The sequence below is a fragment of the Erythranthe guttata genome, chromosome 12, assembly GCF_056151865.1.
Source record: "Erythranthe guttata isolate IM_541 chromosome 12, IM_541, whole genome shotgun sequence".
Taxonomy (NCBI): Eukaryota; Viridiplantae; Streptophyta; class Magnoliopsida; order Lamiales; family Phrymaceae; genus Erythranthe; species Erythranthe guttata.
In genome coordinates this window covers 1,327,522-1,339,452 of record NC_142544.1, presented here as the reverse complement: position 1 = coordinate 1,339,452, position 11,931 = coordinate 1,327,522, and the positions used below count along the sequence as shown (strand labels likewise).

The 11,931-nt window shown below is 35.3% G+C and overlaps 2 protein-coding genes across 4 annotated transcripts; both read left to right on the top strand.

Annotated features, from left to right (window-relative positions):
* Window positions 1-705: 705 nt before the first annotated feature.
* On the top strand, window positions 706-2,495 carry LOC105961107 (xyloglucan galactosyltransferase XLT2). The gene has a single exon (XM_012985347.2). It carries the CDS (start codon window positions 1,069-1,071, stop codon window positions 2,449-2,451), a length of 1,383 nt encoding a protein of 460 aa, XP_012840801.2. The 5' UTR covers window positions 706-1,068; the 3' UTR covers window positions 2,452-2,495.
* Window positions 2,496-5,934: 3,439 nt separating this feature from the next.
* LOC105961108 (MRG family protein) lies at window positions 5,935-10,762 on the top strand. Of its 3 annotated transcripts, XM_012985348.2 has the most exons (11): window positions 6,025-6,355; window positions 8,205-8,258; window positions 8,377-8,390; window positions 8,531-8,676; window positions 8,775-8,810; window positions 9,056-9,096; window positions 9,505-9,603; window positions 9,723-9,802; window positions 9,913-10,082; window positions 10,210-10,294; window positions 10,478-10,762. In XM_012985348.2, exons 1-11 carry the CDS (start codon window positions 6,215-6,217, stop codon window positions 10,569-10,571), a joined length of 960 nt encoding a protein of 319 aa, XP_012840802.2. In that variant the 5' UTR covers window positions 6,025-6,214; the 3' UTR covers window positions 10,572-10,762. The 3 variants fall into 3 exon arrangements, with proteins under 3 accessions (XP_088682750.1, XP_012840802.2, XP_088682751.1); XM_088826624.1 differs by lacking the exon at window positions 8,377-8,390 and having other exon boundaries at window positions 5,935-6,355; window positions 8,205-8,262; XM_088826625.1 differs by lacking the exon at window positions 8,377-8,390 and having other exon boundaries at window positions 6,031-7,506; window positions 8,124-8,262.
* The last annotated feature ends 1,169 nt before the right edge of the window (window positions 10,763-11,931 follow it).

Here is an 11,931-nt window from a genome sequence, read left to right as displayed (position 1 = left end):
CCCATTATGAGGTACACGGCCCAGTATTTGTTTGTATATTCTTCACTTGAAGACAAATAAATAAATAAATAAAATAAAGATTTAAATAAATTATAATAAAAAAAAAAATATATGAAGGCCAACCAAACAACTCAATTAATATGAACTAGGGGTGTAAATGATTCGAGCCGGCTCGACAAAAGCTCGAACTCAAACTCGAATTGTTCGAGCTCGAGCTTTCTGATGAGTCGAGCGTGAGCTCATTTTTAGTTAGTTGTGAGTTCGCAAGCCGGTTGTGCCTTTTTCTATTTATTCTTTTAGTTTTTATTTTAAATATAATTACTCGCGAGCTTTTTTATTTAATTTTATTCCTTTATTTTTATTTTAAATATAATTAATATAAAATAATTAATAATTAAAAAAATAAATTAGTTATTTTAATATTTCCATTTTTTTATAATTTATAATAATACATTTCTAAAAATATTAATAAAAAATACACAAAGTGACTCAGGCTCGAGTTCAGAAAAGAAATAGTCGAAGAGCTCGAGCTCGTCAAAATGGATTCGAGCTCGAGCTCGCCGAAACAGTCAAGCCCGGCTCGGGCTCGTCTACACCCTTAATTGGAACATCCAATTAAATTCCACAAGATACGCAATTAATGAAGATATCAATTTGCTTTTCCTCAAAATCATCCACAAAGCAACGGTAAAGTGAAATTTTACCTCTCTCTTCACTTTATTAAAGTAAATAAATATCATTAAAGAAAAATTAAAATATTACCCGAATAAATATCTGGCACTTTTGAATTTTCCATTATAATTCTTCCATTTATTGCTCCAAAAAAGTATTTCCTTCCAAATTAACCGCATTCATTAAAAATAAAAATAAATAAAAAAATCGTCGGCACCAATCTCCCTCTGGTTAAAATTCAATTCCACCACCAATAAACAGATCAAATATATAAGAAATAAATAATAAAACCCCACGTTGTCGTCTGTCGGCGATCATCTATCTTCTGTAAGAACCATTACTTCTTCTTCTTCATTCATTCAGACCAAGCAAAAATTTCTTGAAAAAAGTTCAGTTATGTTTACAGCAAACTCGCCGGAGAAGAAACCAACAAAAACAATCAACTTTTTACAGACCCGAATTTGTTTCTTCCTCTTCGTAATTTTCTTCCTTATTCAAATTATCGTAATTTTCGTATCCCGAAGTTCACGCCTCTGTTTACCAACCGTCCGTACATCCGCCGTCGCCGGAGAAGAAGAATGCCCCTCTGGCAAAGTGTACGTCTACGACCTCCCTTCCACTCTCAACGAAGATTTGCTACTCCATAACTGCACCGACTTAAACCCATGGAACTGGCAATGCGGCATCGGAACCAACCACGGCTACGGCGCACGCGCCGCCGAGCTCCGCCGCATCCTGCCGGAGAATCTTGCAGAATCATGGTATCGAACGAATCAGTTCAGCTTGGAGCTAATTTTCCACCACCGTATGCTGAACCACAAGTGCCGGACGCCGGAGCCTGAATCGGCGACGGCGTTCTACATCCCGTTCTACGCCGGACTCGCCGTCGGAAAGTACTTATGGACGAACGACACCTCCGTACGCGACCGCCTCTGCGAGAAGATGCTGCAGTGGGTCCAGAAACAGAATCACTGGCGGAAATCCAACGGCTCGGATCATTTCACCACGATCGGAAGAATCACGTGGGATTTCCGGCGACTAACCGACCCGGGTAAAATATGGGGCTCCACTTTCCTCAACATGCCAGAGATGCGTGGTGTCACGCGCTTCATCATAGAGAAAGCTCCCTCAGATGACCGCGACGTCAGTGTACCCTACCCCACCGGATTCCACCCCAGCTCCGCAGAAACTCTCAACCAATGGCAGGACTTTGCGCGTGGCTACAATCGCTCTAGCCTCTTCACCTTCATAGGCGCGACACGTGGCTGGGTTGATAATGATTTTCGAGGACTGCTGGTTAAGTACTGCTACAGCGAACCGGGTTCGTGCCGAGTCGTTGACTGCTCGGTGACTCAGTGCTCGACCGACTCGTCAGCGATTCTGGAGACGCTTTTAGGGTCGGAGTTTTGCCTGCAGCCGAGGGGTGATAGCTTCACGCGCCGGTCGGTTTTCGACTGCATGGTGGCCGGTTCGATTCCGGTTTTTTTCTGGGAGAGAACCGCTTACGACCAGTATCGGTGGTTCTTGCCGGTCGAACCGGAGAGTTACTCGGTTTTTATAGACCATGAAAAAGTTAGGAATGGGAGTTGTACGATAAAGGAGGTATTGATGACGTATAGCAAAGAGGAGATTAGGAGGAAGAGAGAGAAAGTGATTGAGATTATTCCGAGGTTAATTTATGGTTTGTTTAATGCTGGATTAGGGGATTTTAATGATGCTTTTGATGTTGCTTTTCATGGTGTTTTAAGTAGGATTAAGGAAGAAAAATTAGTTGTTTGATTCAATTTTATTACTACAAATGATTTTTTCGTTATTCATTTTAATTTGGCTTAAATATAAACTGCACCCACTTACTATTACTACTATGTAATAGAAAATGTGACAAAATGACCCCTTAACTTAAGGGGCAACGCGCGAGTTGCTAACACCGTTAATTATGTAGTGTAGCTACTTTTCTATCCTTGCGTACTATTACGTAGCACTCCGGTTATATTGACAAGTGGTTCTGGAAAAATATGTCAGGTTGCATTTGGATGTAAAAAATGAAATGAATTTTGAGAATTAGAACTACGGAAAGTATTTTTAAAATCGAGAATTTTTGGGCTGAAAAATTAAATTATAAAATTTCAGAAATTTAAAAAGAATTTAAAAATCTTATCCAAAATAAAAGAAATTCATAAGTTTTAGGTGAAATTTCTAGGGTGTGGAAAATAAAATTAAGGAGGAACCATGAAAAAAAAATTGTGAGTAAATTGAGTACGAGAGAGATAGAAAGATGCACACTTTTTATACACAATGAGAGTGGTATTTTCTGAAATTGTCCAACATCTAGTGCAATGATCGGTTGATTGACGCCCTCAAATCCGATTCAAGGAGCAGTTCCGACAAAAAAAACATAACCCAAATTCCGAACGTTTTTTAAGTTAAGAAAATTGTACGCATAATTTATTTTTTATCACCAAGAAAACAATAACCCGAAAATTACGATCGTAGAAAAAACTGGAGTCGAGTTTGAACGAGCTTTGGGCTTTTGTAAGAAATCTTGCGATCAACCTACTTCTAGAACTTCTCGATATGAATTTGGATGAATTCTATCGACTCATTGAGTCCCTCAACTCTCATCCCTAAAGCCATTACGATGAGAAAATCGCGATTCTTGAATATGCTTCTTCTGACCCTGAGGGGCCATAATTGATTCCGACAAAATCTGAATCGGAATCTGAACCCCGATACGTCAGGGGTGGGAGGTCGAAGTTGACTCCGATGAACGAACTTCCACCCGACTGAATTTTGGAGACGATGACGTTTGACGAACTTCTTCAAACTTTCGAATGATCTTCTCGATCGGGTCGACATATTTTTTAGTCGCAGGCATCCCTCATCCAAATACAGTTTGACTGGTCAACCAACACAAGAGTCTCACCTGTCGGATTCGGAGTTTGACGAAATTGGGCATTGATTAGATACTCGACCTCTCAAATAAAGCACTCGACTGAATCGCTCGAATTTCTAAAAAGACTCCGACCGCTATATACTTTAGACAATGCCGTCGTCAAGAAAGACCTTTCTAATTAGGTAAGGGCAATGATTTCTTGCCAAATACTTTTAATCGACCAAATTCGATATGTTAGATTGAGAATTTATGTGTGCTCAGTGGGTAGTTATTTGATCAAATCTACGGTTCAAAACCAATATAATATCTAATTAACTCCCCGTGGCAAGTGGGCATATAATATTATTTGTTGTTAAGAGGTTGAAAATTAATCTTAAAAGATGTATTGACCAATTTATCACAAGAAATATTTGACTTTGTAATTGATTCCAATGAATTGAATAAAAAATAAATCTTAAAAATGATGTCATGATATTGAACCTTAATAATGAAAAAAAAAAAAAACATTTAAACTAAGCAAACAACTTGAAATAACAAAATCTTTGTTGAATTCAAACACATGCATATATAAATATACAATCGTGGTCCCAAAAATAGAATTATGGTGCATGAATGAAGAATTACAAATTCATGCAGCCTCTAAGAATTCAAAATGCTACCCAACTTAGACTCGCAATCTCTTATATTAATTTTCAGCTCACGACCATTGTTTTTTCAAGAATTTCAGAACCTCCCATGCAACTTCATATATATATATAATACCTCCATTTGTATATATTATTATTATATATATTATATATATTCCACGTTCCAACTCTGACGTCATCTGCAGTTTGAATGTTGCAAATAGACACCACAAAAATCCTCTAGTATAAATAAATCCTCCTTTTCTCCAACAAAATAATCCATTCAGCTTCCCAACAACCAAAATAAAAAATAAAATAAAAATCCTCTACTTTTCGAACAAAAATTCGATTAACTTCCGAAATCGCATCGTCTATATATATAATGTCGATGAGAAATATGAGGGTTCTTGATTTGTTGATCGTATTGTTGGTGATTGGTTCGGTTTTCTTAGCAACGGAGGGCCGTAGGCTCAATGCAGCACCGGAAGTTGTTGGTGGATTTTCCTACTTAGGTGCTGTCAAGGCGGGGCCCAGCCCGGGCGAAGGGCACAAGTTTACAAATGTCGAGACGCTCGGAGGAGTTAAGGAGTCCGGTCCGAGCCCTGGGGAAGGACATAAGCTTACCGATACTAAGACAACACTTGGTGGAGTTAAAGAATCTGGTCCAAGCCCTGGAGAGGGTCACTAGATATTCCTAACTACTATTTATATATATATTTTTTAATTGTTTTTTATTATATTCATTCTTTATTAATTTGTTGATTTTTTGGGGGGAGCCATTGATGCTTTGGAGATATTACTTCATTGGATAATAGGGCTAATGGGAGATGTATCTTCAGCCGGATTGGGAAGTTAGGTGCTACATCTGATTGTTTACATTGAGTGGATTTGTACCGTAAATACACTAAGCACACATACACATAGGTGTGTATGATTTATGTGTAGATCTACGGTTCAAATCCCACTGTAAATAACCAGGTGTAACATTTAATTTTCCAGCTGCATGCGGTTATGTAGCTATATATTCGTTTCGAATTTTTTTTCTTCATCTAGTTTTTTTTTTTTTTTTTTTTTTTAATTAGGAGTTGTATGTAAACATGCACTCCCATTCAAGGGAATATTGTGTAATCTAGAGTTATAAATAATACATTGAGTTCTTTTAATGAAATAGAAATCCTAAAGTTTTACCCTATTCTCAATTTCGTTAATTTCATGTCGGCCTATGCTATTAGACTTGATTCGATTTTTCACAATTTACGAAATAGTTCGTCATACGCCGATTTAACTAAATAATAGATGCCGAGCCTAGATGGGAGCTTGGTCCAAAATGAGATATGTTGTTTGAATCTATTCGAGTCCATCAATTCGAATCTCGGCACCATAATATTAAATTTAGCACTAATACTAGTATATTTATACGAGCCTAATAAGAATATTAGGATATTTATCAAAAAAAGATTATAATTTAATTTCAATTCCGAAAAAAATCGAAAACAGAAACTCATAAATTGGAATGTAAAACCTTTCTAACAATAAAAAAATATTTAATATTATCATAAACGTGTTTTGGGAAAGAAAAAAAAATCAAAATTTCAAAATTATTTTTTGAAAATTAACATTAAATCATAAATCAGAATCTCATATACATTCTAATCCAAATTTAAAAAAAAAAACAAAAAAAAAAAGAATAGAAAACTTAGATCCATAAAAATATGATATTACTTTTTCAAAATAAAAACAATTGGGTCCAAAATATGAACGAGATCCGGAGAAGCGGGTTCGGGTATAACCCGTATGGCATATAAAGCATCAGCTCGACCCGTTTCCGATTTTGAAACCAGCAAATAAGTGGGAAATAAATCTCCCCTCAAAACATGCGACAGCACAACAATTTTGCCTACTAAATCTGCACAGTATTCCTCAATTGCTTCTGTTTTTGTATTTTTTTTTACTATTAATTAATTAATTTCTAGAAAGAGAAATTAATTCCCGGATTTGAGGAAGAAAAGTTCCGGCGAAGAAAATGGTTAGCAGTTCCAAGGGTGAGTCGGCGAGCGACGGCGAGAATTCCTCCGGTGATGCGCCAGAGTCCGATTCCAAGAGACTATTCACCGAAGGCGAGAAGGTTCTCGCCTTTCACGGTCCCCGCATCTACGAAGCTAAGGCATGCCCTAAATTATGCTTTCATCTTAGGGTTTTTTTTGGGTTTTTTTGTTTGATTAAGATACTTCTAGTTTGTTTGTTTTTGTTTCAATTATTTTGATTTTATTTACTGGCGTGGGGAAATTCGTTCGTTTTGTTTGTTTGAAATTAAATCACCATGACTAGGAACTTTGATTCTGATGTGTTGGTTGGCAATCATTTTCAGTGGTTAGTTGATTTCGAATGTCGGATTTGTATTTCTGTTTATGTTAACATTAGCATTTTAACGAAATTATTTCTAGTGTTCTTGCCTTTGTGGTTGGATGTCGATTTTTGTTCATAGAAAATAAAATGAGGGATACATATCAATCCAGAGACGATTGCCCTTTTGTTCGGGTGGGTGTGTATTAGGTGTGCGGCCTGGTGGTTTGAATGTGTGTTGGTGTGTGTAGAAAAATGTGAGGGGTCCATGAACTAAAGATTCATATTTAAGTAACGAGGTTAATCTGCACGTTTTTATGAATTATATGTGTCTAATTCCAGGCTGATATTCTGTTAGCACGGCATGTTTTGAATGATGAGTGTGGAATAGATGTTCGAGTTTCTTTTTAGGATTCTTTGTTTCACTATAGCAATATGATTTATCTATACAGGGAAGGGGATTAGACTTGCATCTCTAACTTGAAAATATTTGTCCTTTTAATTTTGTGAATGGGGATGTGGATATATTGATCGATGATCTGTGTATATCTATGACTGCATTGCATGTCATCTGCATTTGCGCCCCGACATGTGTTTATAGGTGTTTTACATGAATATTTTCCTTGCCCATACTATGTACTTATCCAATTTAATGCTGCCTCGTTTTCGAAGGGATATATACCAAAACAATTTTCTGTGACTTTTATCCCCTTAAATGTTTACTGTCCATATATTCTGAAGTATTATCCCTTTGATAAAAAAGCCCTTTTCGTAGCATTTGGAAACATGTTCGTGCAATGTGATGTTATTCCAATGCCATGAAGGTGATTCTGCGAGAAATTTGTGTGAATGTTATGCAGCACCAAATAGGCTTAAACGTGGTATATGATTTGTGCATCTTTGTCACTGATATCAATTTATGAATCATTTATTAATGGGATCATTATTGAGGATCTCACTCTGTTTCAGCATGTATCTGCCGCAAGGTTCTAAATATTGGTTATCGGGTCCGAGGCGGTTCGGGACCGCCACACGATAAATCGGTGCGGCGATGATTAATCGGAGATATATCGGAAATAAATCGGTTTTTTGATTTAGTGTAATATATTTCTAAATATTTTTTATAAATACTTAAAACGTATAAAACAAAATTGAACTTGATTCTCTCCTCGTCGTTTATATATTCTAATCACATAACAAAAGTTTAACATTAATAGTGAGATAGAGAATGCCGCCGCGGTGTCTGGATTGTTTTGTATTTTTGTTTTTTTTAGGCTAGGTTTTTCTTACGGGGTCGCTGAGTTTGGGTTTGATTGAAAGAGATAATGAGTTGGAATTGAAAAAAAAAATAATAAACACCCTATTTTCCTTGTAATAAAAAATAAATAAATAAAAGTTAGAAAAAAAATATTTTTTCGATATATCGCTCGAAGTTTGACCCGATATATCGGTTTGACCCGCCCCAGACCGCCTCGGACCGCCTCACCGTCAAAAAACCGATTTTCAAAACCGCCACACAAATATCGTAAAGGTTTATGCCCGCCACCGATATGGCGGCCGATATATCGGCCGCCACAACCGATATTTAGAACACTGATCTGCCGTTTACGCTGCACATTCTTCGCTCAAAATAGTAATTTTTTTATTGTTTTCTTTTTGCTGTATGTCAGGTTCAAAAGGCAGAAATCCGGAAGAAAGAATGGAGATATTTTGTCCATTACCTTGTAAGTGTGATAACCAGCTTTTCATTTTTTTAACAACAGACCGTCTGGTTTTTGTAGTTCATTACTGCTTTCATTTTGTTGTATGGTTATATCTAAATGGATTCTTTATTTTCTACAGGGCTGGAATAAAAAGTGAGTACACCGTAGCAGCATTTATTTAATCTTTTTTTTTTTTTTTTGACTCTCTTTACAGTTAACAATTTCAAAGAAAGAGATTGGTACTTATTTTGGAAATCATACAGAAAGACTAACTTTAATATGTTGCCGCTTAGTTGGGATGAATGGGTAGGCAAGGATCGCTTGATGAAACATACTGAAGAGAATATTTTGAAGCAACAGGCTGTTGATAAGAAAGCCGGTGTGGACAAGAATACTAAATCTGGGCGTTCAGCGCATACAAAACCAAAAAGTTCAGCCGGTGTGTGTCTTTATCAGATAATAACTCTGTACAATTCTTGACAGCTGGTATTTCTTGTATTAACTTAGTCGCTATTTGGTGTTGTGGGCTTTTTGCAGATGCTAAAGTTGATAAAGACGAGGCGAAGACTACATGTAGGTTTCAGTACTTGCACCAATAATCTAGCAAATTCAAGTGATTATTTGTTTTTTTTGGGGTCATCTTAGCATTGACATAAATGATTACATTTCCTTGGTTTGTTTTTTAGTGGCCATATTTCACTTAGTAGTATTAGGCATAGTCTTGATTGGACGACAACATTTTTGTCATAAACCATATATATTTTCTAGTGAACATGTATTGTAAACGAACTTACATATTTTTCTTGGTGATACTGTAGCTGCAAAGGGGAAGAAACGAAAGGCTGATTCAGGCATTGAGGTTTGTCTAATTGTCTATCTTTTTCATGCGTAGTTTTCTTCAATGCCTCCTCACGATCAATATTTGTTAACTTTGAAAAATAAGGGCTTAGGTAAAAGCTAAGAGAGTTATTATACGAAAGTAATATATATATATTTTGAACTGTGGGAAGTTGATTTCCCTACAGTGCCTAATTGTCTCCATATGGTTAATGATGCTATGTATCTGCAGCTTAATTAGTAGTTTTTTCTGCTTCGTCCCACTTGCTAAATTCTGGTTTTCTTTTTCTTTTTTTCAACTGTTATGTTCATCATTTGCCCTCTAACAGAAGTTTTAATTTAATACTGTCCATTGAAGATGCTGTCAAATGCTAAAAACGAGAATCTTATGTTGTATTGATGGCCCATGTTTTGGCGTTTGCTTTGTTAGGAAAACCCAGCAACAGATAAACTCATCAAGATCCATATCCCACCAAATCTGAAGAAGCAATTGGTTGATGATTGGGAGCATATTACTCAGCAGAACAAGGTACTTTTATTTAATTTGCTAGAGATTTTACGCCTTCCCCCAACCTAGATTTTGTAAATTAGTTTGTCTGTCTTATAGCACAAGTTAAATGGTATTTTTTATGTCCCTTTTTAATGCAGCTTGTGAAACTCCCAAGATCTCCAACTGTTGATAATATATTGACAAAATATCTCGAGTTCAAGTCCAAGAAGGATGGCGTGTAAGTTCTTTTTGCAAATTTCTCCTGGATATGAACAACTTTTGCGGTGTATTTTCTCTTAATATTTTAATAATTGATGATCCTTGATAATATTTTTTCCATGAATAAAGGATGACTGAGGCAGTTGGGGAAATTTTGAACGGGTTACGAGGCTATTTCGACAAAGCATTACCGACCATTCTTTTGTACAAAAAAGAGCGGCAACAATACCGAGATGCAATTTCAGATAATACATCTCCATCAAGTATATACGGAGCCGAACATTTGTTGCGCCTCTTTGGTATGCTTTATCTTCTGTTTTATTTTAGGAAATAGCGTTTTTCACGGACCTGTGTCGTTTATGAACCTTATATCTTGTCTTGTTATTGCAATAGTGGAAATTAGTTTATTGGTTTTATCGTATGCAGTGAAGTTGCCAGAGTTGTTGGGATATGTGAAAGTTGAAGAGGAGACTTTGATTCGGTTGCAGCAGAAATTGCTCGATTTTCTCAAGTATGAACCTCTGTTAAAATGTTTTTATTGCCTATTCCTCTGGTTCTGGCTATTATATATTGATCGATGCAGAAAAATAATCTTTACACCGGTTACTTTTCTACAGTAATTTGGCTCTACTACGTCTTTCAATTTTTAAACCGATGAATTAGAACTAACTTGTGGTTTATGGTCCGATATTAGGTTTCTGCAAAATAACGAGAGCACTTTCTTCGTTGCTGTATATGATGGCCCTAAAGTAACCGAGGGAAGTAGCAAAGGTAATAAGGATAACTGACTCTACCGAATTTATGTACCATAATATCAGGTTATTATAATAGCACAAAGTGTATTATTGGTATAGAATATTATCTGAACCAACTAGCAACAACATTGTTAGTTTCCATAGGCTTTTTTTTTACCTTAAAATCAACAGGCATTTGTTGTTGTAATCCGAGATTTCCTTCGTTTCCTATTTCCCCTTCAAAATTTCAAAGTTGTCGCCGGTTTTTACCGAAAATACCGAGAAAAAAAACAAAAGAAATTCGTTTCAAAATTTTGAATTTGTTTTCAATTTCAGGAAAAAAAAAAAGTTGAATTGTTTTTAATATGCTAATCATGTTGATATCGGGGCTGGTCCGGGTCTTAATAATCTCGAGTGTGTAACTCCACGGGTCGGAGAATACTGATATCAGAACCGGACGGTACTCCATGTTCACGGTTCCGGGCCGGTTCCATCCCAAACAAAAGAGAGCAATTGTCCAACTACCATTGTCATATTTTTTAATTTCATTTTGAAAGAAAAAGGAATTTCTAAAAGAAGAAATTGTCAAATAATAATATATATATAATAATATATATATATATATATATATATTATAAAGATATATATATTTTTTTTTAAACGATTATAAATAGTTGCGGAGCCAGTATAAAGTTGGGATTAACGTAGTATTATTTTGTTATAAATTAATTTATGCACCAAACCAATATCTAACTAAAAATAACTCCGTAATTCATTTTTAACTAGCATTACTTCTCGTGCAATACAAGGAATATTATATAAATTTGAAAAAAATGATTATTTAAATATATGAAAATAACAATTATAGTAAGAAAATGTACTACCATATTATAATAAAATTTATTATAAATCAATTGATAAAGCAAAATTTAGAGAAAAAAATAAAAAAGAAAGAAACTTGTAAATATAATTAGAGTTGTATGATCGAATAATAAGAGATTGATGTTGAAAGGGTTCTACACGGCTTGGTTTTGATTTTGAACTCTTTATAATTAGAGAAGTAGTAGATAAATATTTAAAAAATAATTACCAATATACAGTACGGGGATCTTAACGTTTCTTTCTTTTTATATATAAAATAATAAAGAAATAATATTAATTATTATAAAAAAGATATTGTAAAAAAAATATAATCAACCTGACCTCGAGCTCGATCTCATCGAATCTGTAAGCTCGACTCGTTTACAACTCTTATATCGGCTTGAAATTTCACACAATAAAATGTTCTTAAAAATTTGTGAAAATCCACTACTCTCTGGTTCTGGTAAAAGGAAAAATGGTCTGGTAATATCCATTTCCTATCTTCGCCTCTCAATTATTGAAGAAAAAACATTTATAGCACGTGAAAGAAATC

What these genes read in the sequence shown, in the direction of transcription:
- LOC105961108 (XM_012985348.2), top strand. Translation starts at nt 6,215, where the DNA reads ATGGTTAGCAGTTCCAAGGGTGAGTCGGCGAGCGACGGCGAGAATTCC. An exon ending in AAAACCAAAAAGTTCAGCCG is followed by an intron (nt 8,677 to 8,774) that starts GTGTGTGTCTTT and finishes GGCTTTTTGCAG; the next exon opens with ATGCTAAAGTTGATAAAGAC. An exon ending in AAGTCCAAGAAGGATGGCGT is followed by an intron (nt 9,803 to 9,912) that starts GTAAGTTCTTTT and finishes CCATGAATAAAG; the next exon opens with GATGACTGAGGCAGTTGGGG.
- LOC105961107 (XM_012985347.2), top strand. Translation starts at nt 1,069, where the DNA reads ATGTTTACAGCAAACTCGCCGGAGAAGAAACCAACAAAAACAATCAAC.